General features: G+C 38.9%; 1 protein-coding gene across 2 annotated transcripts in view; it reads left to right on the forward strand.

The window, feature by feature from the left end:
• GDAP2 (ganglioside induced differentiation associated protein 2) overlaps positions 1-27592 on the forward strand; it is a 64856-nt gene that overhangs the window by 31565 nt on the left and 5699 nt on the right. For both annotated transcript variants that reach the window (XM_047784891.1, XM_047784893.1), the window contains exons 7-12: positions 1389-1548; positions 3759-3915; positions 14724-14800; positions 15312-15388; positions 18111-18250; positions 18714-18768. In XM_047784891.1, coding sequence (XP_047640847.1) covers positions 1389-1548; positions 3759-3915; positions 14724-14800; positions 15312-15388; positions 18111-18250; positions 18714-18768 — 666 coding nt within the window. The remainder of the gene's footprint in view (positions 1-1388; positions 1549-3758; positions 3916-14723; positions 14801-15311; positions 15389-18110; positions 18251-18713; positions 18769-27592) is intronic.

The raw sequence follows: 27592 nt of genomic DNA on the forward strand, positions 1-27592 counted from the left end.
GGAATCTCCATATGCCGCAGGAGCGGCCCAAAGAAATAGCAAAAAGACAAAAAAAAAAAGAACTGGTAGAGTTGAGCAGGGTTATAGGACCTAAGATTAATATAAAAAATAGTGTTTCTACCCCTAGCAAAGAATAATCTGCAAATGAAATTAAGAAAATGCTTACATTTACGATAGCATTAAAAAGAATCAAATATTTAAGACTAGACTTGACAAAGAAGTGTAAAGCTTGTAAATTGAAAACTACAAAATATCTTTGGAAGAAAATTTAAAAGACCTAAATAAATAGAAGGATATCCTGTTTATGGATTGGAAAACCTTGTTGTTAAGATGACAGTATTCCCCAAATTGTCCTACAGATTCAGCCAAATCCCTATCAAAATTCCAACTGACTTTCTTGTAGAAACTGACAAGTTGATCCTAAATTTCACATGGATAATGCAGGGGACCCAGAGACATAGTCCTTCTAGGCAGTTTCATTATTCTTTTGGTTTCATATTCTGTTTTATTCTTTTTTGGGATAGCTGGGGATAATTGAGTAATGATAAATAATTCTAGGATGATGGAAAAGCAAAATGTGTCAAGATAATAAAAACAGGAGCAGTAAGTGTCTGTGTATCATGTACTATATCGTAGATTTAGGAATGAGTCCAGTGGACCAACTCGTGAAAATTATGAAGTAGAATGAATTTTATTCTATTTTTTTTTTTTTTTTTTTTAGGGCTGTACCCATGGCATATGGAAGTTCCCAGGCTAGAGGTCGAATCAGAGCTACAGCTGCTGAGTCTCATCTGTGACCTACACCACAGCTCACAGTGACTGAGGCCAGGAATGGAACCTGCATCTTCATGGATCCTGATCAGGTTCGTTAACCACTGAGCCACGAAGGGAACTCCCTATTCTAATTTTCTGAAAATAAGATATATCTTTGGGAAACCCCTAAGAAAGAATAAAAGTCATGAAGTAGAAATCCTTCACAAAGAGTTAGAACTGCCTAAAAAAAAAAAAAAACCTCAAAATTTAAAGCTGAATCGAATGGGCCCCGATGGTACCCTGAGAATTAAGGAAGTAGCATCTGAGCTGAATCTTGAAAGACAAGTATGTTAGTGAGGTGAGGGAGGGGTCAGGGACAGGAGTCAAGGGACTTAGCATTCCAGGTTCCAGGTTCAGGGACCTGGGACTGCCAGGATGGTGACTAACAGTAGCCTGATCTTTAACACAAGAACTGATTGAGGGTGGCAAGGCAGCATCTCATGTGAGCATAGACGTGGTAGAGTCTCCCTTTGTGATGGAGGCTGTCCTCAGCCTAGGGAACAGCGCTAAGCACTGCTCATGCCCGCCTCATCACTTCGTTGTTTTTCACAGAGTGTTTGGCTCTTCTTACACAGGCTACTTACCGAAAGCTGCTCCCTCTGTACTTCCCAAGGTCGTTAAAGGAGGAGAGTCGCTCATTGCCATTCCTACCTGCAGATATTGGAAATGCAGAAGGGGAGCCTGTGGTCCCTGAACGGCAGATTCGAATAAGTGAAAAACCCGGCGCCCCAGAGGGTGAGTTCTCCTTTTCTTAATTTCCCTCTTAAGGAAGGAAAGGGACTGATAATCAGTGCTGACTACTGAAGAAGTAGGAAGTTCAACTTGACCCTCTGGAAGGCTCGCTCTTAGTGCGACACTAAGATCAAGACCAACTTAAGTGTTTTTGAGTCTTATTCTTGTTAAGATTTACTCTTTAAAAAAAAAATTTGTGTGTGTATGAAGTTTCATGCAGGGCACTGTTGAGTTAGTAGTCAAGTATATTATCATCTAAAATTTTCAATGGTTTGGACAATGTCCTCTGAAAGCCATGCTTAACATTAACTATTAAAACAAGAATCCCATAGCCATTTGTTTCTTCAGGTTACATACCCATGTAGATGGAAAGGATAGTAAAGCAGGATGGGAGCCCCTCTGAATCTGTATGACAGCTTGTGCTGATCTTCACACGTTTGAGGTCGTTATCGGAGGCCTGCCTCACAAGCTGCCTTGCTGGAACTTAATTTCAAAATCCAGCAGTTTAAGAGTTATTCCTACCATGAACACTTAAACAGTCGTCAAGTTAAAATCTGTAGAAGGCTCCCCATCTCATTTTTGTCACCGGTACCCAGATTTAAATCAACTGGAGGGAATTATAAATGGTTTAGCATCAGAAAGTGTCTGTGAACCAGGCCTTGTTGGAGGGGTTCTCATGAACTTTTAGGGACCCTCCAGTAAAGTACAGCCTTGAAATGTGCCTGGGGTCATTTGGAAATCCTCGTAATTGTGACTATCGTGATACAATTTACTTTTTCGTAAGTGCATCGAATGCACTACACGGGGTCATGGAAAGCAAAACCAGTTGAGATTGCTGTGCTGGGCAGTAGGTGAGACTAACTCATTAGCCAGAAGGTACCCTTCTATCCACCATTCTCAAAGACTGCTTGGTTTGCATCTATATCTCAGAAAATACTGTTACGTTATAGACTCTAGGGTTCATAGATATCTTCAGTTAGAATATTGAATCTTAAAATAGATGTAAAGTTAGCTTTACTTGAGGGATTGAAAGAAACTTCATTTATGGGTATTTTTTAATTAAAAAAAAATAAAATTCAGGCTCTTCTAAGCTATTGCCTGTCAGTTTGAGGAGCAATGGTATAAAGGTGAGGAAGTCCCAGCTGAACTGGGCTTCAGGTGATGGCATTGCTTGGGAAGGTCCTCATTGTCCAAGGTTTTTGATTGTGTGCTGTCCTTTCTTTAAAAAAAAAAAAAATATATATATATATATATATATATATATATATATATATATATGTTATTATTGTAAGAGATCTAGTGAGGCAGTGGAGATGGTCCATTCCCAAGAGGCTGAGCCATTCCCAAGAGGCTGGCTGCTTGCCAGCCATAAAATGATCACGTGGATAAATCAGAAAGTTAACATTTATTTGTAGTGAGAACTGTAACTCTGTGTATCAGAATGATTATGTAGGCACAACCAGTGTAGACAGTCACAACACTAGAGTCAGAACATATCTTAGTGAATGTGGATTCTGCCCTGCAATCCTGGTCCATCCATTTTCCATCAGGGATTACCTGACAAAAGGATGTAAGATCACGTGCCAACCAATCAAATGCTCCCTCCTTAACAGTTCCTGATAAATGACCCCAAATGTTTTTTCTTCATATTTCTCTTTTGTTGGACGCTGCACCATAGTTCATCTGTATTTGTTTATTTATTTATTTCCGTTTGGGCCTCCCCGAGGCATATGGAGCACGTCCAGGCCAGAGAGCACATCCACAGTTGCCCACCTAAGCCACAGCTGTGTCAATGCCGGGTCCTTAACCCGCTGTGCCGAGCCAGGGATCGAACCTGCGTTCCAGCGCTCGCAAGACACCGCCAGTCCCATTGCTCCATATCGGGAACTCCTACAGTTCATCCTTAACTCTACATACAGTAGAATTGCTTCTTTCTATTTATTATTACATTCTACTCTTTCCTTCCTAAGGTTACACCTGGATCACCTTGATTTGATTTCATGTATTCCTAAAACTTCCGCCACATGTGGACAGGTGATTTCTTTCATTATTTCAGTTCTTCGGATGCCTGAATCTGATTTCAGTTTCATTCTCAAAACACAATCTTAACCCCAGTTTTTGAGTTTCTGGGCAGTCGTCACTATTGCAGCATTCACAGTGTGTAGCATTTATGTTTGCCATGAGCTCTTCTATTGATAGCATTTTTGTTACAGACAACCAAGAAGAGGAGGATGAAGGCTTGGGAGTTGATCTTTCTTTCATTGGCTCTCATGCTTTTGCTCGGATGGAAGGAGATATTGATAAACAAAGAAGACTGATCCTTCAAGGACAGTTATCAGAGGCAGCCCTGCAGAAGCAACATCAGAGAAAGTAAGGCAAATCCCTGTGGACTGACACACACATAAGAATACGGAAAATGAGAAAAGGCCTACCTCTGCTAAATGATCTACATATATAATGTGTTCTCAGTTATTCTTCATGACAATCCTTTAAGGAGGATGTTTGTCCCAACTTTGTAGATGCAGGAATTCAAAGTTAACTTATCAGCATGTGATGGAGTGAGGCAGGATTCAGATGCATCTCTGGTTTCAGAGCTCCTGCTCTTTTCTACTGCAATTGTAGTACCTCTAGGTGAAGTTATATTCTAAAAGCAAGAAGTAGGGAAAGGGGAAAGCTGAATTACAAGGTTTTTGCTTAATGTTACTGTATTTATAATTAAAGCATAATCTATGGTTTACTAATACTAGAAGAGTGTTATTTCTCACTGATTTATCCCAAGGACCTTATAAAGCCATTCCATTTCTTTTAGGTGTTTTCTTAAGAAATTCTGAATAAATCCTTTTTGAAACATAAAAGCAGCTTTTGTATTTCTGGGAAATCTTGTCCAAGGATTAACAAACAGTCCTTGGAAAGCTAGCTGCTTTTCAAAAAAGAAAAAAAAAATTTAAAGGAAAGGAAAAAAATCATAAACCATAACTAGTTAATAATAGTCATTATCTTATAGGGTTGGTTTGAGAGGGTAACATCTCATGGGGTTGTTGTGAGTGTTAAGTAATAAAATGAGTTTAGCACTGTGCCTGGTACTTAGCAAGCCCTTAAAATTGGTCACTGCTTTTCTCTTTAATACTGAGCAAATTATGGTTTTTGAGCTTTGGGACTTGCCATCTCTTTTGACTAGAATAACTCTCAACCTTCCATTCCTGCTCATTCTCCAGGCGTCAGCTCATAAGTGATTGCCTCTGGAAACTTCTCTCTGCAATCAATGTCCCCTGCCCCATGCTTTTTTTTTTTTTTTTTTAAAGCACCAAAGCATAGCCTGGCACTTACCACACTATACCGTAATTATGTGTGGTTGTTGTCAGTCTCCATCTATAAGGTGGGAGTTGGATTAGATGATCTCTGGAATCCCTTGTAGAATTAGGATTTCCTTGGTCTTCACTTTATTCTCATTTTATTTTTAGAAACAAAAGCAAATTAGCCACTAGGGGGCACCCATGAACAGCTTTTCCAAAGGCAACATAATCAAATGCTAGATTAAGAGGTTTTGAAACTTGGCCCTATATTAAGAATCATCTGGCAAACATTTTTCTTTAAATACATTGACTGGGCTCTTCCTCACATGACAGACTTTGGCATCTATATATATTTTAAAACTTTTTCATATCATGGTTCATGCACTGCTAGATTTGGGTATCTCTTTTTGAACTAGGGCAGTGGTTCTCAAACTGTTTGGTCTCAGGCCCCCTTTGTATGCTTAAAATTTACTGAGGACTCCAAAGAACTTTCGTTTTGACGTGGTTTATACCTACTCATATTTATCACATGATAAAATAGTAATTAATTTAAAAATGAGCCAAAAATATTTTTATGAAAAGTATTTTTTTCATTAGTAAGAAATACATGTTTTACAGTTTTGCAAATGTTTTAATGTTCAACTTGGTAGAAGAGAGCTGGAGTCTCATATCAGCATTCAAACTATAGCAATATGTTGTTTTGGGTGATGTATATGAAAAACCTGACCTCAGATACATGATTGGAAAAAGGTGGGGTATTTTAATAGCCTTTTCAAATAATTGAGGAAATTCTTTGATAGTACACCATAACTCAGTATATGGCAGTTCATAATTTTCTTGTAATATGGAATCTCAAACCTAAGAATTTTTATATTGTTATATTAAAATATGTTGTTTTATCCTGCACTTTGAGTGGATTTTATAATAGGAATGTATAGCATGAATTTATAACATGATACGTTGGTCTTTTGGAAAATATTGACTCACTGAATTATTCAGTAGTTCCAAATATTAACATATTACATTACACAATATCAAAAAATTATACTTATTAATATCACCACTGATCACATCAGAAAAGCCCTTAAGTATTGGAAACTTTTAGCATCTGGTAATGGATACAAATTTTCCAGAATTTTATGTATATATTTTAAGGTTTTATCATTGGTAGCAAATACTATTCATTGTTTTTCTTGAAATGACAGGGCCACTGTATTCATTTTTAAGAAAACTTCTGCCAGATACTCATGTTGAAAAACCATGGTTTGTCTGCTAGTCATTAAGTGAAGAAAAATGGTGTTCCATGGAAAAAAACAAGTAGTTCAGCTTGCAAGTCAAACACACAGTGCTTTTCTTCAAGACAGCCTCATGCTTCAGGCTCAAAAGTGTTTTGTGTACTGCCCGTTTTTTGACCCATTAATATTAAAAAGATGTGTTCCCAAGGCTTGATGTAATAAAATGAATAATTTCTACTTCCTCATCAAAGACAGTATTAAATGAAACTGGCTTTTTTTTTTTCCCCCTGTGAGTGTTTTGGCAAGTAAGAATATAATGACTGCTAGTACAGTCTGTTGCTTCCACCTTGATTCAGCTAAGGCAGCCGTAGTTTTACTCAGTAGTTGCTTTTGCACCATCAGTGCAAACATCAACGTAGTGAAAAAGCAAATGATGTTTCGGAATTATTATGAAAATGGTTTATACCTTGCAAACCCCCTGAAAAAGCCTTGGGACTGTGGACCACACTTTGACAACCACTGGTCTGTAATCTCTCAGCAGTACCTTACAGCTGAAAAGAATTGTGGAAATCATGTGATAGAGTTTTACGAAATGTAGCATACAGTCTATAAGCATTAGAAGGACCAGGGGTACTTAGAAAATTCTTAGGCCCCACACCAAACTTCCTGAATTGGAACCTCTGTGGGAAGGGTTCCGGCATCCTCCTTCGAAGGTTTCTTAGGCGATTCTTTTGAACCTCAGCTGATCTGCTCCCTTTAATTTACAGAAGGGTAAATTAATCCCCAAGAGTGGCTTGCCCAGAGTTACAGCTTATTGAGGAAGCGCCTTAAGGTGGCTACTGCGGCTCATCTTCCCAACTACCATCTCCAGCCAACCACACAGACCAACTTCAGAGAAAGGACCAGACATGTTCTGTGTTCATATACAAAGAACTACATTGTTATCACCTTTCGCAAACCAGTTACCTTTCCTCTTCTCTCTCTCACCACACACACACACACACACACACACACACACACACACACACACATATATCTTTTCCGTTTCTACTTGAGTGATACAGCTAACCTGAAATTTTTAAGTGTGGGTTTGCCCTGGCTACTTGTTTGTCTCTCTGTTTAATGAGGAAATTCGTTTCATTTAACAATGACTAGTTCAAGCCAGTATTAAAATGAATCTGTATTCCCTGATTTCATGCTTTCTGGAAAGGGGTCCTCAGCAAAGGGGTATGTTCTAGGAAGGAATAGGAACACAGCGTGTAAAGCATGTTGTTCTTATCGGTACAAGGCTATGATCTTATGATGCGAATTGGTCACATGGTCGACAGTTTCCGTTTGGTTCAGGAGACTTTGGATATTTCCTCTGTACAAGATGATATTCTAGAACTGAAATACACAGATAAATAAGGTCGCTCTCGCCTGCATTACCCTCCCATGTCAGGGTGTGTTCTCTACCTTGTGCTCAGGTTGTTGTGCACGTCCAGTCGGCACAGAGTTACAAGCTTGGGGATAAGCACAGCCTGTGGGTCCCAAAGCCTGAACCAAGAAGCAAAGGCTTGGTACCTCAACTGTTCAGTTCCTTTGAGTGGAAAGTTCCATCTGAATCAAAAGATCTTTACATTTCCTGCTCATGTGCCCCGTGTCTGTGATAATTAAAGATGAGGTCTTATTATCTATGTTGCAGAAAATCTCAAAGTAATAGCAGCAACTCAAAAGTGTAGCCCAGGGAACCTCAATTCTTTCAGGGAGCCCGTGAGGCCAAAAACCATTTTTATAATCTTACTAGACTTACTTGCCCTGTTCATTTCCATTATCAGTGTTCAGTGGAATTTTCCAGAGACTCCTTAATATGCGATATTGCAGTGGATTAAATGCAGAAGAGGATGTGAGAATCTAGCAGAAATTAAGGAGATTTGCAAAAATGAAGAGTGTAACTCTTCCCCCTAAATAGAGGTTTTTTTAAATAAAAAGTAATTCATGTTCACATAATGGGTTTTTACTGTTTTTAAATTAGTAAATATTTTAAAAATTTGTTTTTATTTCTGATTTGGTAAATATTGGTGAGTATAACTGAAATAAGCATAAAAGGATCCTGAAACTCAAAAGTTTGAGAATTGATGACTAATTGTTTATGAGTTTATATAACTGAATGGTAAGTCATCTGTTTACATACACGTGCTAAATGTTTAAGACTGAAGGTTATAGTTTTTGAATTTTTTTCTCTTATTCTCTGTAGATCAGACTTCTACTTACACATGTTGAGTTTTGTTTCTATTATGACGTTAGTTGATCAAATATAAAAATGATTGTTTTCTCTCTTGGGAAATAAGTAGATCTTTAGTTAGTAATATCTTTTTGAAAGCCTTCAGTTCTTCCTTCAGTAACAAAACTGAGAATCGTGTGGATCAGCTATATCCTTTCATAGCATTGCCATGTCTCTGTGTAATAATTCTTTTTAACATCTGAAATAATTAGACATGTTGTCTGATTCTTGAGTAATATTTCCAAGTCTTCCATCCAGTTGTGACACTAATTTGGGTGTATCATAAGATAGATATTGGCTTACTTAAAAAAAAATAATTGCCAAGCATCTGAATATTCTTTTTCAAGTAGACAGCTTTTAAAACTCTTAAAATTATTTTACAAGAATTTTTCTTTTTCATCAAGTTTCCTTTGTTGCCTTAAGGTCCCATTGCCTGTAACTCTTATGTCATTTCTAATAGTGAAAACTTTATCTCATTCATTATTAAATATTTATTGAGCCCTTACTGCTGTGCCAAGTGTTGAGCGAGAAAGATAATAAAGTGACATGCAAGGCAGATTCAGCCCCAGCCCTCGTGAAGCATAGGTTCTTACAGAGGAGAGAAATGTTAAACTAATTATTATATGAAAAATGTATTTCAATTACATTAACTTAAATATGCATTTACATGTAAAATTAAATATACATTTTATTATATTAAAAAATGTATTTCATTTACAAAGGGTTCAGTAAGAGTGTATAACAAGGGTTTTAACCAAGTCCAGTGTGGGACAGATGTGTGAAGTCAGGAAAAACTTCTGTTAATGCCTAAGCCAAAATTTGCCCCAGGCTATTGGTTGTACACAAATAGGTTAGTTAGTGGACTTTTTCTTTTTTTGGCTTTTTGCCTTTTCTAGGGCCGCTTCCCGCGGCATATGGAGGTTCCCAGGCTAGGGGTCGAATTGGAGCTGTAGCCACCTGCCTATGCCAGAGCCACAGCAACGTGGGATCCGAGCTGCATCTGCGACCTCCACCACAGCTCACGGCAACACCAGGTCATTAACCCACTGAGCAAGGCCAGGGATTGAACCCGCAACCCCATGGTTCCTAGTCAGATTTGTTAACCACTGCGCCACGACGGGAACTCCAGTTAGTGGACTTTGACAGAGTAATTTAGCTTAAATTTTCATGATCATTCAACTCTTTTTTTTTTTTTTGTCTTTTTAGGGTTGCACCTGCGGCATATGGAGATTCCCAGGCTAGGGGTCTAATCAGAGCTATAGCTGCCGGCCTATGCCAGAGCCACAGCAATGTGTATTCAGAGCCACATCTGTGTGTTACACCACAGCTCACGGCAATGCCGGATCCTTAACCCAATGAGCTAGGGCAGGGATTGAACCTGCAACCTCATGGTTCCTAGTCGGATTCGTTAAGCACTGAGTCATGACAGGAACTCCGATCATTCACCTCTTGATTGTGCAGGTCATTTATAAACCAGAAGAAATTGCCTGCTGTTAATTTTGTGAGGACAGCATCCAACCTTAGCCAACTGCAGTCTATTGAGAAACTACGCAATGTTTCTGCCTTGAGAGCACTGTAGTGGCCACTTTTACTGCCATTGTGGCATGTTTTGTATCACCATTTACCCATGATTATGACATTTTACCCATCAAGTAATAAAAAGCTGTTTATTTGGAATAAGCTATAGGAAAATAATAAACTATTTTGAATTTTACTTTTTTTTCTTGCTTTTGCTTTGACTGATTAGGATAAAAGATTGCATGTCTGCATTGAGATAAAACACAGAAACTATAGCAAAAAGTGAGGTGCAGTTTATAAGCAATATAATGGGGAAAAAATATTCTTTGAATAGATGAGGGAAACAGAGAAAGCACTGTTTCTCTGCTGGATAAGGAGATAGGGCTGACACCTTTGCTTTTGCTAACTCCTTCCAAATACAGATTTAAAAGAAAAATGTGACTAGGTATCAAATCAATTTTATATAATCTATAGTAGGAATAGAGCAGACTTAATTAGAATAAAGAAGAAACAATCTGAGTTGTTGCATTGGAATTCATCTCAGGGTCCTTAGACACTGGAACCATGCCAGTGTCTCAGATTCTTAACCTTTTTTGAATCATAAATAAAGCCTTTAAGAATCTGATGTAAGCTGTAAACCTTCTATAAAGGTTCTGTGTGGATTTTGCCTATCCTAGGATCTCAAGTTGTTAATCACTGGCCAAGATTAAAAACATTTTAGAGTTTAAGACTAGTTCAGAGTTCACACCATGGATTAAAGTTAATTTTAGGTGGATTAAGGACTTAAAATTTTTTTAAAAAATTAAAATTCTTGGGAAATGTTATAGGTTAGTATCCATCATATCTTGGAGAAAAGATAGGTTTCTTAAATAGAATTTTAAAAAGCATCGACTATAAAAGAAAAAATAGTTTAAACTATTAAAATTAAGAAATTAAGTAAGTATAGCAATTAAACTCAAAGGGAAAAGCAAGTAGCAGAGTTGGAATATTCACAGTACACGCCAGTGACAAATGATTAGTACTGAGAATATATAAAGAAGTCCTACAAATAGTAGAGAAGGGAACAAACAGTCCAATAGAAAAATGGACAAACCGTATGAGCAGGCATCTCACAGAAGAGGAAAAAATGAACAGGATCTCAACATCATTAGAGACCAGAGAAATGAAATACCAATTAAAATCCAATTGATTGAGAAAAGTTAAAACATCTGCTACAACCAAGTATTGAAGAGGACATTGAGTCATAGGCTCTTCTATTCATTGCTTGTAGAAGTATAAATTGGAATAAAACTGTGGAAAAGAGGCTTGCCCTTGTCTCTTAAACCCCAATATACTATAGCTTGGCATTTCTACTCCTAGGTGTCTACCCAAGAAAAATCATACACACATGACCAGGAGATATGTAGAGTAACTGTTAACACTGTTCACAACAGCAATAATCCAGGAACAGCAAGTGCCTGTCAGTAAGAGAGTGGATAAAACTATTGTTTTCATATAGTATATTATATACAGTGGTCAAAGCGAATGAACACCATTGACACCCAACAATATAGATGAATCTTAGCAATATAATAAGTCCAAAAAGTAAGACCCAAATGATTACACACAGCATGGTAGGCTTTTTTCTTTTTTGAAGTGGTTAAGAACAACCACAAAACCTACTGAGGGAATCATGTAGATGAATTTAAATGATATAAAAAGGAAAGCAAGAAAATGATGAACCTGAGAGTCCAGGTGATTGATAAGGAGAGGTAGAGGCTAGAATGGAAGGAAGTGACCATGATAAGATGTAGGTTATTGTGACGGTGCTAACTTTTGTTTTGGGTAGATTGTGGAGTGCTTATCATTTCATTAAAAATAACTAATTAGATAACCAGTTTTTTTTAAAAAGAACCATGCATGTAACAGTGATGAGAGTGTTTTCAACCAAGGGTGATTAATTCTGTTTTGTGCATCTGAGTTCCAGTTTAAATTTCTTTTCTTTAGAATTCGCTAAGGAGTTCCCGTCGTGGCGCAGTGGTTAACGAATCCGACTAGGAACCATGAGGTTGCGGGTTCAGTCCCTGCCCTTGCTCAGTGGGTTAAGGATCCTGCGTTGCTGTGGCTCTGGCGTAGGCCGGTGGCTACGGCTCTGATTCGACCCCTAGCCTGGGAAATCTCCATATGCCGCGGGAGTGGCCTAAGAAATAGCAAAAAGACAAAATAAATAAATAAAAATAAAATAGAATTCACTGAATACATAGATCCCAAGTGTCAGGAACTACCCTAGAAATTTGCTAAAAATATAAAGACAACTAAGACATAGTCCCTGTCTTAAGGTCTAACAGAGTAGAAGCAAATGTTGCAATAAGAGGGTAAAGCCTCCGCTGATCTCTGTGACACAAAGAAGGAAGCAGTGAATTCTCCAGCAGTTCTGGACCTTGCCTCTCTCCACCCCCAGCCCCTACTCCTGCCAATCACCCTCAGTCTACATACTTGATTGAAGAGTATTTAGATGTCTGCTGGATTGCCTGTCTCATTCTGCCTTATTATGGTATTAGTTGTCTTTGCAATGTGCCTAGCTCATACATTCAGTCTTAGACTCTGAAGCCAGGGCCTTTTTTAATTCTTCTCCAGCCTCCAAAAATACTTTGAGCAATACTCCTGTTTGTTATTTCATTCAACAAAGATTTGAGTCCCTGCTATGATGCAGGCATTGCATTTATGCAATAAATCTTTGCAAAATGAGCTAATGAACACACAAAGGGTAGAAGTTAACAGATATTTACTGAATTCCTGTACATGTTTTGTGCTATGACCTGTGGTTCTCATTAGGCATATTATTGTGTATAGTCTTGATGTGGAGATGACCTAATCATAAAACAATTAGAGAGAGAGACAGTCGGGGAGTTAGTGCAAATAACCTAGGAGATAACCCTGTGTGAAAATACGGAAGAGTCCATATGAATATGGAAAACTACAGTAAATATAGATCCTTTCTTGACTTGCAAATTCTATCTTAAACTAAAATAAAAAGCTGTGGTCTTTGAATTCAGTTTGCATAGGTAGGCACATTTCTAAATTTAAAAAGGCAGACTATATAACCGTGCAATACTAAGTGTGTTTTTTACAGACAATAACAGTTTCTGTGAAACTAGCGGGCATGTCTTTCATTGATTACAATCCATATGTAATAGATTTCCTGTTAAATATCCTTAGTTGTGTGATTGTACTTCATAGCTGAAAGGAGTCCATAGGAAACTGAGGTCAGTAGAGATGAAACGATTTTACTAAAGTTGCGTAGGCAGTGGTAGAATTAGAACTCAGGAGTCCCTTCTCCTGGATTCCCCTCGTGGCTCAGGGGTTAACGAACCCAACTAGGATCCAGGAGGATGTGGGTTCAATCCCTGACCTTGCTCAGTGGATTAAGGATCCAGTGATGCCATGAGCTGTGGTGTAGGTCGCAGATGCGGCTCAGATCCTGAGTTGCTGTAGCTGTGGCATAGGCTGGCAGCTACAACTCCAATTCATCCCCTAGCCTGGGAACCTCCATATGCTGTGGAGGTTCCCAGGCAAATAAAAAAAAAAGCAAAAAAAAAAAAGCAAAAAAAAAGCCCTAAAATAGCAAAAAAAAAAAAAAAAAGAGTTCCTTCTCCTGGTTTAGTTTTTTGTTGTTATTGTTGTTTTAAGTTATGGGATGATGCCATCTGTGACCTAGATGCTTCAGAGTTGCTTTTCATGCATTTAGGTCTCTTGAAAGCTTTTTTTCACAATCAAATAAGTAGCACTTTGAATATTAAGAAAGCTAGAATGAAATAGTAGAAAAAGTACTCACCCTTCCAGCAATCTGGAGACCTGAGTGCAACTTCAGATTCAGCTCTACCATTAACTGGCTAATAACTCTAAGATTCATTCGCCCTTTTGCAGGTCACTTCCACTTTTTGAGATCTTTTACATTTCTTCCCATTTTATTTTATTTACTTATTTATTTATTTTTGTCTTTTTGCCGTTTCTTGAGCCACTTCTGCGGCATATGGAGGTTCCCAGGCTAGGGGTCAAGTCGGACCTGTAGCTGCTGGCCTACACCACAGCCACAGCAACACGGGATCCGAGCCTCATCTGCAACCTACACCACAGCTCACGGCAATGCCAGATCCTTAACCCACTGAGCAAGGCCAAGATCAAACCGGCGACCTCATGGTTTCCTGGTCGGATTCGTTAACTGCTGAGCCATGATGGGAACTCTCATTTCTTCCCATTTTAATATCCTCCTAGCCAAGGCCAAATGGCAGTCTCTATGATCTGGTATGTGGGGCATCAGTACAGCTAGTTTGATTAGCCCATCTTAAGTAAGCCTGACCTGCTTTCTTTGTGGTCTGAGATAACATGTTCAGCCCTTACCCTGTATTCTTCTGAAAGGCAAACTCTTTGAGGAACTGACCATGTCCATTCACTGGAGTAGTCTCAAACACCTCTTGTGTAGTGAGGACTCAGTAAGTCTGTTGAATGAGTGAATGAACACCTGTTGTGGAGAACTGCTCTTGCTTTAGGTTTTCGTTGAAAGTTTTTTTAGTAAAAGAAGATAATCGTACTTAAAAAACAGTGTTAATGTGGATACTTGGTATCTTAGCTGGTTATATGAGTAGTTTTGCTCATAAATGGTTTTTTTTTTTTTAATTATCTAGTTTTAAGACCTTCCTTTCTCAGTGGCTCTTTTTTTGTTGTTTTGTTTTTAATCAGTAACACACAGATTCTGCATAATGTAACAGCCTCTTCAACTCCTTCATTATAATAAAACCTTGTTCTTTAGGAACAGAGAACGATGAAAACAATTCTCATTTTAATTTTTACAAGGGTTTGTTATAATAATTCTATTCTTTATTTCTCTAGTTATAATCGCTGGTTATGTCAAGCAAGATCTGAGGATTTATCTGATATTGCTTCTCTAAAAGCCTTATACCAAACAGGTGAGCTTAAGGATGTGTTAAGTTATTCTTTTACTGATTAAGGACCTTACTTAGCATACTCTTAGAGATTTCATTTTTCTCTGATTTTGTCCATTTTATCTATAAAATAGTTTTGTACTAATGAAGACAGTTTTTGCTCATCACTAAGATCTTAAAAATACATCTCAACCTATAAAATTTTCAGCTAGTAATTCCACCTTGGCCACCTTCATTTCTTCTTGATGGCCTTCTTCTTTTAGAATTTTTTCTCCTTTTAAACATACCATAATTTTGCTATATAAAATTCAAACCTTACATAAATACATAATGGAAAAGTGAAAGTTATCAGATTCCCCTTTACCTTTGCTTAAAAAAAAAGTGAATTTTTCCACACAGTAAAAGAAATCTGAAGATGAAATTTGAAAAACCTATGTTTTACATTTGTGTAGACTATGTTTATAAGTTCAGAGCCCAGGACAGATGATACCTTGGAACAAAGTTTCTGGGCACTGATTACTTTTCCTCTTTGTAGGTGTCGATAACTGTGGTCGCACAGTGATGGTGGTAGTTGGAAGAAACATTCCTGTAACATTAATAGATATGGACAAGGTAGGCCATAAAAAGCTTTGTCTTGTAAGTAACGTTGATTTAAAAAGTAAGTGGGGAGCCCCTGCTGTGGTGCAATGGGCTCAGCAGTGTCCCTAGAGTGCTGGGACGCAGGTTCAATCCCTGCCCTGGCATGGTGGCTGAAGGATTTGGTGTTGCTACAGCTGTGGGGTGGGTAGCAACTGCAGCTTGGATCTGATCCCTACCTCAGGAACTTCCCTTTGCCTCGGGGCGGCCAAAAGAGGAAAAAAAAAAAAAAGAAGTAGAATGTGCATGTGGCATCAGGGCTTAGACTACGAGGGGAGACAGACAGAATTGTGTGTCTCTGACACAGTAGCAGCCCTGGTCCTGTAGGTGTGTTAGGGTTTGATTTTTCTCTGGGAGAAAAGAAACACTGGAATGCATGATGTGATCTGCAACAACGCAGCTGCTTTGTTTTGGGTGTGATGTAACTGGCAAGTGTTTGGTTGGACTCATTCGGTATCATAATTGTACTAATGATCGCATTTTCCTGTCTCGAAAAAAGAAACATTAACTCTTGAGTGTCTATCTGAAGAGGAGAAACCTGGCGTGTAGTTCGCCCAAGATGTCATATTTTCGTAATCCCTTCATTTGGAGGGAAAGGACAAAATAAGTAGTTCATGACAGAAGAAATGATATTCCTGCTAAACAAGAAAATGTTCAACCTGATTAGTAGTTAAAAAAAAAAAAGGAAATTAAAGTGAAGTATCTTTTTTCACCTTCACAATTTGGTATTACTTTTAAATAATAAGTATTGTCAAAGATGAGTTGAAACTATCAGAATGGTCACACTCATTGACCCAGTCGTTCTGAGAATTTGTGCTAAGGAAGTAACCCTAGATATGGAAGTAGTTATGGGCCCAGAAACTGCCCAAACTGGAATACTTGGGCAAGGAACCGTTGAATCCACAGGATGAATACGTAGATCTTCCTGGAACATAGGTTTTAGTAGAAACTGACTGCAAAGGAGATGAATGACTTTAATGAGTAATTCTTGACCATAGTTTAAAAAATACATACTTTAAAGTGTAAAAATTACACATAGCTTTAAGATAAAACACAGTTGTGCAAAAGTAGATAATTGTATCCAGCTATGCCCTAGACTCCTGATCACTGGCGTGTGGGTAAAAAAATTTGTGAAAGCATTAAATCTTGGCAGGTTACTCACAGGCTCATTTGTAGCACAAAATTATACCTTAAATTTCTGACAGGTAATTTTGTGCATCCACAAACGGAATATTCTGTGATCCTTAAAAATTATGGTTATAGAGGCAAGTATTATAAAGAGATGTTAAAGATGAAAACATCAATAGGAGAAAAAGTGATGCATTAAATTGCATTATACTGACTTTTTTTGGCAAGGGTAGTGCGTGTTTAAGCATAAAGGTAAAAACTGGAAGTTGGCTTCTTAAAATGGATTTCATAGTTTTAGGGAGTATTTGTTTTCTATGTTTTTCTGTCATGCAGCTGTACTTCTTTATAATGAAAAAGATTAAAGTTAATGATGGGGGATTTGAAGCTTAAAATGGGTGACTTACTTGCCCTTGGAGGAAATGGTGAGTGGATAAAAGGAGGACTAGAAGCAACCTAGTAAGAGCAGAAATACACACACACACACACACACACACACACACGGGGGGGGGGGGGGAACTCAACTGATAATCAGTATGACATTCATTCTCAGCACTGATAATGTGAGTGATCCAGTGGAAGCATAAATCCCCGCATTTGATCTTGTGTGTGTACTTGCATGGTGTTCTGGATGTTCCTGATGTATCATTTCGTAAATATCATGAGGTCCAAATTAGGCAACAACTGGAAAGATGCTGTTTTCCTAGTGCCCTCCTCTGTCTGCTCTGGTAGCATTTGGATCCTAATCCATGTTAGTCCATTCGTGCCAATGCCAAGGATGCCCCTGAGGAGGAAGAGGGAAACAGTCTGTTTGACAGTAACCCTTCAGTTGTTACCTCTTCGCTTCCTGAGCTTTGTCATTGTTTATAGCTACACCACTGGGTCACGCTGGCCCTGCCCTTCTTGTGTCTCGGCTTGGTATTTAAAGATTCTCTTAAAGCTCATCCTTCTTCTGATGGCATAGTCCTCTAACTGATGGAGGTCACATTACATTTGAGTCAGAGCTGTGGAAGTGCTGCCCAGCCCACGGCCATCCACTCACTAAACCTGTTCTCATTTTCCTCATTCAGTTCAACGTTAAGGATGCTAAGAAAATCAGCCCTCGCTGTGAGCCTTCTGCAGCATCACTTCTGTCCTTTATAGCACTCGCCGGTTACGTGAGAGCCATGAGTCCTTCTCTCAGTAGAGATGTGACGACTTTCACGAATTCAAATAGAGCTTTCAAGACTACGTAAAAGTCTAGAAAGTCTGCTTCTCATGGTTTCGGTATCATTATCCCAGATAGTTGACCAAAGAGCTCTTCTGAGTGTGTGAAGAGCTTTTTGAGAGGATGGAGGCTGTTCTCCATCACACAGAAGCAGCCAAGCAAGGGCCTGTGCGGTAGCACTACGAGAACTGCTGAACACCGGCATGATCCACTCTCCTGAACATCTTTTTAAGGAGATGCTCTTTAGTCTGCGATGTCTGCCTGGGGTGTACATTAGATTAATTTTCTGGGTTTTTCTCTCTTTTGGCCTCTGTGAAATAGACCACTATACAAAATGATGTTTCCCTGTATTCCTTTTTCTTCTAGGCTCTCTTATATTTTATCCATGTAATGGATCACATTGCTGTGAAGGAATATGTGTTAGTATATTTTCACACACTGACCAGCGAATACAATCACCTGGACTCTGACTTCCTGAAGAAACTCTATGATGTTGTCGATGTCAAGTTAGTTATTTTCGCACATTATAAAGGGGGGAGCACAGCTTCTTTCTTTCCTGATATTAAGCAGTAGCAAACATTGCTGTGTAGTTTGTGAAAGGATATTTCATGTAACAAAGATTTTTTTAATATGCGTAGATTGGATAGTTTAATAATAAGAGGCCTGGGAGTTCCCTGGTGGCTCAACGGGTTAAGGATCCAGTGTTGTCACTGCTGTGGGGCAGGTTCAATCCCTGGCCCAGGAATTTCTGCATGCTGTGGGCACAGTTAATAATAATGATGATGATGATAATAATAATAATAATAATAGTAATAATAATAAAGGAGGCCTTCCTTAACTCCAGCTTATTTTGTATCAAAATAGATTTGTATGTAAACTTTATTCTGCTTTTTAACACCTGGAAAAAGAGTTAATGGTCACCGGTTTTAGGCGTGGCTTTACTGACCCTTTTTTTAAATTTTGAATCAGGTACAAGAGGAATTTGAAGGCTGTTTATTTTGTTCATCCAACATTTCGTTCAAAGGTACAGTATTTTTCTTTTTAGCTAAATCTTGAATTTATGTGCATTATATGCCTACATATTAAGATATATTTCATTATCTTAATTCTTGCTGTAACCATTGTGACGGCTAATTTCTTTATTTACCCTTCCTTTTCAAGTGTTTCTGAGTTGTGGTCCTAAAGTTGTGGTCCCACGTGACTCTAGTATCGTAGTAGGCAACCCTTACAAGCCATTAGCCCCTGAGTCCCTGCCTCTTTGTGGTTTTTGTTCGTCTGTGCTTTTTCCTGCCCTTGCTCATAGCTAACTCTTATTTGTCCTTCAGCTCTCAGCTCAACAATTACTTTCTGTAAAAAACCTCTTTGATCAATCCTGCAACTAATAGATACTACTGCGTTGTATTTCCTTATGATTTTATAGTCTTCTTTCATATTTGCTTTTAATTTTATTTTATTTATTTATTTATTTATTTTTGTCTTTTTGCTGTTTCTTGGGCCACTCCCGCGGCATATGGAGGTTCCCAGGCTAGGGGTCAAATCGGAGTTGTAGCCACTGGCCTACGCCAGAGCCATAGCAAGGCGGGATCCGAGCCGCGTCTGCAGTCTACACCACAGCTCACGGCAACGCCGGATCCTTAACCCACTGAGCAAGGGCAGGGACCGAACCCGCAACCTCATGGTTCCTAGTCGGATTCGTTAACCACTGCGCCACGACGGGAACTCCTACTTTTAATTTTAATTACTTTAATTTTCCACCCTTTATGTCAGCCAGCCAGACCTGTGAGAGCTGGGGTATAGCTATCTTGCTCATTCCCTTATATCTAATCGTGTATATTGATTTCTTCAAGACATCTAGTCCTTTGGTCCTTTTACTTTTTCTGAAAAGAGCGTCTTTTTTTGTTTTTATTTTCTTCCCTGTCCAGCCTAAAACCCATGTCCCTATCACTTCGGCCACTCTTGTCAATGCCTAAAATAACCTATGACTTTGTGCCCTTTCATCACACTTGCCCATCCAAACCTGATCTTGAGATATTTCATCACACTGCTTTCTTTACTCCATGCGTATTTGGGCTTCTCAGCAGATTCATGGGGCTTTGACTGCTGGAGGTCCTTTGATACTTTGTCCAGCGTGACTGTCCACTTTCCTCAAGCCCTGTCCCTCTAACACTTCCTCACTCCAATAGATGGCCTTGCCTCTTTCTCACTGAGAACATAGAAAACATGAACAAGGAGCTCCCCATTTCTCCCTGCTACTGCAAACTTACATGCCATCTCTTCCTATCATTGCCTCCTTTATTCTGTCACAAAGGTGTGTTCCTTCTTAATGAAAGGCAGTCTCTCTACCTGTGCTCTGGATCCCATAGTAATAACAATAGCTAATGCTTCCCAAGCAACTGCTGTGTGCCAGTTCTCCCTATGCGTTATCTTGTTTAAGCCTTATAAAGTATCTCTGAAGTAGATAGTAGTGGTCTTCCTATTTTACAGGCGAAGAAATTGATGCTTAAATAACTTTTGCAGGGTATGCAACCGATAAGTAGCAAAGACTGGATTTGAATCTAGGCACTTTAATTCAAGAGCCTACCCTCTCATCTACACAGTGTATTTTCCATTTCCTCGGGAACTTCTTTTCAGCACTCACCTTCTTCCTTGTCTCCCACTTTTCTGGATCTAACTCTTTAACTTTTAAACATGCTAAAGCCTCCACTTAGCTCCCATTTTACAACCAGCATTTTTTAGTGTAATCTGCGTTCTCTGCTCACCACCTCTATCTTCCATACACTTGAAATTACTTCAGTCTGGTTCACATCCCACTGTGGCAGCTAAAGCTGCTCACGCTGAAATCGCCAACAGCCTGAAATCCCGACAGCCTTAAATATAGTTACCACTTCTTCCTTGGAACACTTTGTCTTAGCTTCTTTGAAGTTTACCTTGCCTGGTTTTTCCTCTAGCCACTCCTCAATCTCCTTTGCAGGCCTCTTTCACCGCTCACGCTTTGAGTGTTCATGTCCCCAAATCCTCTGTCCTCTTCTTTCATTCTGTACTTTGTTTCATTACTATGTTTTCAACAACCCTCCAAGATATATGCAATTCCTTAATCTATGTCTGGAGGGGCAGTAAAGTCTAATGTGTGAAAGCGTGGGTTTGAGATTGAGGTATCATAAGTTCCAACCCCAGCTCTACCAGTCACCAACTTATTATCTCACGTAAGTTTTGTAACCTCTTTGTGCTTTAATTTCATCTTCTATGAATTGGGGATAATAGTAGCTATCTTGTAGAGGCTGTCTGAAGGATGAATTGGGTAATGCATGTAAAATCCTTAAAACATAAAACATTACCTGACATGTAATAAATACCCAGTAAAGGTTAGCTGCCCTCGTCATCATCATTACCATTGCTGGGCTTAGACCTGCATGTTTACTGCTAATTAGATACCGTCACTTAGACGTTATACCTAAAGTTCAACATTTTGAAAACTCACGTCCTCCTCTCCCTCTCACTCCCCAAACCGCTGTTTGTATTCCCTGTCTTTGTAAATAGAACCGCTCTCTACCCAGTGCCTAAGCCAACAACCAGGGAGACACCCTTGAGTGCTTGACCTAACTCACCTCTCACCATATTGCATCACTTCTGTGTGCTTACTCTTGTCCAGCTCTGTACCTGTGTCTCATAGTCTCATTGCCTTTGCTTTAGTTCATCCCACTGTCATCTCTTACCTGAAAGGATACAGCAACATCCCAATCAACATTCATGTGGTCCAGCCTCCAGTATAGATAGCACTCTTCCACATGCCTTCAGGCCTACCTACTGCAATGTTCTTAATGGTAATATAAGAAGCCTAAAATATTTACTGTTTACTATAGGGTCCTTTGCAAAAGTCTGCCAACCCCCAGCCTAGGAGAAAAGTAAAAGTGTTAATGAATAAAATTGCAGACTTAGACGAAAGAGGGCAGCTAAAGACAGAGCTCTGGGATCAGGGAAGGAGACCAAGAAGAGGTGATGTAGAAAGCAAGCAGGAGAACTAAGATTAACGGATGCCAGTGGGAGCGTCCGTCAATCTTAGCTAGTGCACGGAGAAGCATCAGAGATGATAGAGTTATTATTTTAAAGCACAGTGGAGAAATTCAGAAGATGAGTAGTGAAAAGTCTGCATTATATTTTATGACCAAGAGGTGAGTGAAGACTTAAGGCTCAGATCTGATGTTGCTATGGCTGTGCTGTAGGCTGGCATCTGTAGCTCTGATTGGACCCCTAGCCTGGGAACGAACCTCCATATGCCACAGGTGTGGCCCTAAAAAGAAAAAGAAAAAGAAAAAAAAAAAAAAGAAATTGGAGTTCCCGTCGTGGCGCAGTGGTTAACGAATCCGACTAGGAACCATGAGGTTGCGGGTTCGGTCCCTGCCCTTGCTCAGTGGGTTAACGATCTGGCGTTGCCGTGAGCTGTGGTGTAGGTTGCAGACGCGGCTCGGATCCCGCGTTGCTGTGGCTCTGGCGTAGGCCAGTGGCTACAGCTCCAATTCAACCCCTAGCCTGGGAACCTCTATATGCCGTGGGAGCGGCCCAAGAAATAGCAACAACAACAACAACAACAACAAAAAGACAAAAGACAAAAAAAAATTGACCAATCAAAATGTAAAGAATCTAAAATATTCAAAACAACTTTGGAAAAGAACAAAGTTGGAGGACAAACACCCTGCTTTCAAAGCTTATTCTAAATCTGTAGTACTTAAGACAGAATTACCATTTCCTAATACAACATTGAAACATTTTATCTGTCATTTGATTTTCTTTTCTCTATTACAAATTCAAATAAAAATTAATCTATAATAAATTAACACAGGACTAATTGTCCTACCAAACCGTATATTATATATATTTATAACATTTTAAAAGAAACTTTTCATTTTTAAAGTTTTTTTTTTCATTTTTTGTTTTGTTTTCATTTTTTAAAGTTTTATTGAAGTATAGTTGATTTACATTGTTGTGATAATTTCTGCTGTACAATAAAGTGATTCATATACATACATTTATACATATACATACATTCATTCTCTTTCAGATTCTTTTCCCATGTAGATTATCAGAGAATATTGGGTAGAGTACCCTGTGCTGCAGCAGGTCCCTGTTGGCCAGTCAGTTATATCTTTTTCATTATTATTATTAAAGTAAATTGATTTCCTAAATGTTGTGTCAATTTCTGCTGTACAGCAAAGTGACCCAATCATACATAGATATACAGTCCTTTTCTCACATTGTCTTCCGTCATGTTCTATTCCAAGACATTGGATGTAATTCCCTGTGATGAACAGCAGGACCTCATTGCTTATCCATTCTAAATGGAAACGTTTGCATCTAACCCCAGACTCCCAGGCCATCCCACTCCATCTCCCATCCCACTTGGCAACCACAAGTCTGTTCTCTATGTTTTAATTAAACTGTTTTTTTTAAAAAAAAAAAAAAAAAAACTACAATGAGATAATCACTACACTGCCACCAAAATGGTTTAAGTCTAAAAGACTAACAGCACCAAATATTAATGATGTGGACTACTGGAATTTTCCTACCTTGTGAGTTGGAATGTAAATTTGTACAACAACTTTGAAAGAAGTTACGACAGTTTCTTATAAACTAAACATATACCTCGTGTGGCTGAGCAATTCCACCACTAGTTATTTACCCAAGTGCAATGAAACATGTGCATAAAACCACTTATCCAAGAATGTTCACTGCAGCTTTAGTCATAGCAGCCAGTGATGGCCAGCCCAGGTGGTCATCAGTGGGATTATGATGAATTAAACTATGGTAAATTCTTGTAATGGAATATTTCATAGTAATAAAAGAGAACATAGATATTACTGGTACATAGCAGCATGAAAGAATCTTAAAAACATTATGCTTAGTGAAAGGAGCCTTACATAAGAGAGTTATACAGTATAATTCCATTTATATGAGATTCTAGAGCAGGCAAAACTAATGCATGGCAGAAAAAAATCAAAACAGTATGCGTGTCTGGGGAGAGGGGCATGAGGAGACTTTCTGGGGTGAGGAATATGTTTTATGTCTTAGGAGTTTTGCTTATACGAGTGTGTACATGTGTCTGAACAGCAGAAGTACTTAAAATCTGTGCCTTTCATTGAATGCAAATTTTATAGCAAAGAAATGGAATAACATTGAACTTCAGTTAAAGATATGAATGCTGTATTTGAGGAGAGTTTACTGATGTCTGCAGTTTACTTTGAAATTCAGCAAACAAGTAAGATAGAGGGATGGACAGATTTGTGATAAAGAAGACTTAAGTATAATGTCAGTGACTGTTGCGTGGTTTCTATCCGGTGGTCCCTGTAAAATTCTTTCAACTTGGGTGAATGTTGGGACATGTTCATAATTTTTTAATGAAAAAACAAGAACTTTTTTCACTTCTGCCACAAATTCAGACTTACCTGAAGAGTGTTCCTTTGTACCAGACTTATGAGGCTATGTAGCCACTGTTTGCTAAGATCTGACTTTAACCCCTCCTCCCCCACACAAGAGAGTCAGTGAATAGCTGCTCTTCCCACACTGTGACATCAGTGGATAGACTTTACCAGAAATTTCAGTGTCAGAGCCACTAGTCTTGGCTGTCACACCATTGGAATGGCTTCAGATAGGAGTCAGTGCCAATGGCAGGTAGGGCAGAGCTGAAGACCAAATGTATGAAGTGAAAGCTATGATGTCACCTTTCCATAATTTGGGAGGCTGGAGAAAATGAGGGAGGACTGAGAGACGAAAATGCATGTGTAATGAAATCCACCATTGTTTTCCACTACGTTGAAAACTGTAAAAGGAGTGGTTATAATTATAAAATAATGAGATGAGATGAAATCAAGGGGTAATGAAAGAATCGAATCACGCTCTTCTGATTTCCCTACTTCTCAGATCTTTTCCAGGCCTCTCCACCCAAAGTGATAATAAATTGATGGCTCATATAAATCACTACTCTTTTTCTTCTTTGAGGTTTACTAATAGAACGAAAATGTATTTAAGTCCACTGTTGATTCTGGCTCTAGTAGATGACTTAAGTGCACACATGTGTGAACAATATTTTCCTCATTTATGTTGTTTTGTGATCCCATGTTCTTGGCTCTGCATTTGTGAATAATTGAGTGAAAGAATTTCTAGCATTCGTAAAATATCATAGCAGCCTTTTTCCAAATTTTTAATTTTCTTCAGTTTTTTTCAAAATCTTTTAATAGTTTATACTGAGTAATGCAAGTTTACCTAAGTAGGTGTATGTTTAGGATATGTCATAAATAATTGAAAATGAAAAGCTGATCTCTAGAAAAATGACATGGAAAAAGGGGAAGACCCTGCTCTTGGGTTACTCAACAGAGAACTTGGAACTGGGCTTCTACTTCTCTACTTTGAGTAATTTTCTCTTGCTAATGCCTGAAGAATGTGAAGGAGGTAATGGGAGCAAATGCAGCAGAGAAATGTGCTTGTCTTTCAAAGACTGTGTGCCCGAGATCGCTGCCTATTCTTCCTCAACCCAGCCTTCTCTGAACTTACCATCACCTTACCACATCTGTACGTGCAGCATAGTCGAGAGTCCTTTCATAGAATTGTACAACTAAGAGGGACTTTAAAATTCATTTAAGTCTAACTTGCTCATTTTATAAATGAAGAGACTGAGGCCCAGGTTGAAGTACAATTTGTTTTCTTGTAGAAGGAGGACTATTAGACCATCTAAATAGTATTAAAGTGATAAGTCCGGACGCTATTTGTTAATTCTTTCTACACATCCTGAATTCTTCACTTTTCATGTTGGACATTAGTTCAACCCTCTGAATACCATATTGAAGGAGACAGTCCCCACACGGGGGAATTTTGTCTCTTTAAAGACTGAGCTACTCCCATACAGAATGTTCCTTGTGCAGGAATATGAGTCAACACGGTGTTGTTGGAACCCTTAGGAGGAAGCTGCTTCTCCAGTTTGGGGGGGCGGGGTGCGGTCAATAAAAGCTCCCTCACAGAAGTGAGTTCTGACTGAGCTCTGAAGGACAGTTCTTAGCCAGGCAAAGAATTGAGGAAAGGGGTTTCAGGAGTAAAACAGCGGCGTGTCGTAAGGTCCTCAGGTAAGAGATAGTGGAACACAAATTCCCTGTATAATCCCTTCCAGCTCTGTAATTTTATACCTTTATCCAAGTAGCACAGCTCCTTGCCTGTCATAGGTATCTGTGTGTTTCTTAGGGCCATTCATTGTCTTTAGCACTTTTTGCCTTAAGGAAGTTGTTGTTAGGCTGGCTCCTTTCCTGGAATCTAAGCCCACATCAGAAAGGCCATGTCACCGTTACCCTGTATCACCCATAGCCATGCACAGTGCTTACTTAGCACATAGTGGACTACCAGTAGATTGTGAGTCCTTGCACACCTGTGTCTCCTAACACATCCTTGGGGTTCTCTGTTCTGCCTCTACAGTATTCTTAAACTCTTTCTAGAATCTCTGAAATCTCCATGTTCCCTCCAAAACTCTTACTAGTTTATCAGCTACCTCTCAGCTGATTGTAGAGCTTCTAATCTGGAATTTTAACTAATTCAGTTCACAGAAGTTTGTATCAATTAGGTATAAAACTGCTGTTCAGAGCTGGCCTCAGGTGTGTAATTAACGGATTGTCTAATTTTGATATACATTAATTTCTTTGGTGCTGGCCTGTCTTCCCTGCTAATAACCCTGGTAATATGAAAAGGACAGAAGGTAACGTTAAATGTGAAGCCTTCCGCCCGTCTTTGGTAGTGTAGCCAAAGCAGAATAGCGTCCCAGGCCATAAAACTCATTATGAAGTAGGAATTATGAAACACATTAATTCATTCTTTATCAGCTACTTAAGAATGCATGGTTCTATCTTGCACCATATAAAAGTTTAGACTATTTTATGAGTGTCTGCCAAGTACTAAGGAGGTTACAGGAGTGAATATAAGGAACTACTTATATTCCTACAAAGTAGGACTAAAGAGCTATAAATGAGATTGAAACGTAAGGTTATATGACTTCAGTAGAGAGGATACTCTATTTGGAACTGGAAAGGAGAAATCATGATGGAGATGCAACTCTACTGAGTCTGGAAGTTTGGATAAGGTTCTGATGGTGATAAGTTGTTTCAGCGTTGTCTCTGTTATACCATGCCTTTCCTCCTAGGTAGGTATGAAAAAAATATGCTGTATTAGGCACCTGGAATATGTGAACCGTCTGGAACAACCACTGAAGAAGATGATAGACTGTCAAAGAGAAATTAACAAAATGATTGGCCTTAGTGACAGGTGCCCATGGTGGCATGTCCTGTGTTTATAATGTACTCAGTTGTATATTTGGAGTGTACAGTGCACCGAGAATTCATAAGCACATGTTACCTTCTTCTGTAAATAAAAGAGGGATAGCAGTAACACCATACCTCGCCCATAGAACTGTTGTATAAGCCATTGGTAAACATGACTAATTATGATTGTCTGTTTGGATAGATGAACAGTTTCTAAGTTCCAGCTATTACCCAGTTCATGCCAGTATTGTTTGCTATCAAAAATTTTCTCTCTTTTTGGAGTTCCCACCATGGCTCAGTGGTTAACAAATCTGACTAGCATCCATGAGGACGCAGGTTTGATCCCTGGCCTTGCTCAGGGGTTAAGGATCCAGCGTTGCTGTGAGCTGTGGTGTAGGTCGCGGACGCAGCTCAAATCCTGCATTGCTATGGCTGTGGTGCAGGCCAGCAGCTACAGCTCTGATTCAACCCCTAGCCTGGGAACCTCCATATGCCTCAGGTGTGGCCCTAAAAAGCAAAAAAAAAAAAAAAAAATACAAAGAAAATAATAAATAAAAGATT

Source organism: Phacochoerus africanus, chromosome 6 (assembly GCF_016906955.1).
Source record: "Phacochoerus africanus isolate WHEZ1 chromosome 6, ROS_Pafr_v1, whole genome shotgun sequence".
Lineage (NCBI taxonomy): Eukaryota > Metazoa > Chordata > Mammalia > Artiodactyla > Suidae > Phacochoerus > Phacochoerus africanus.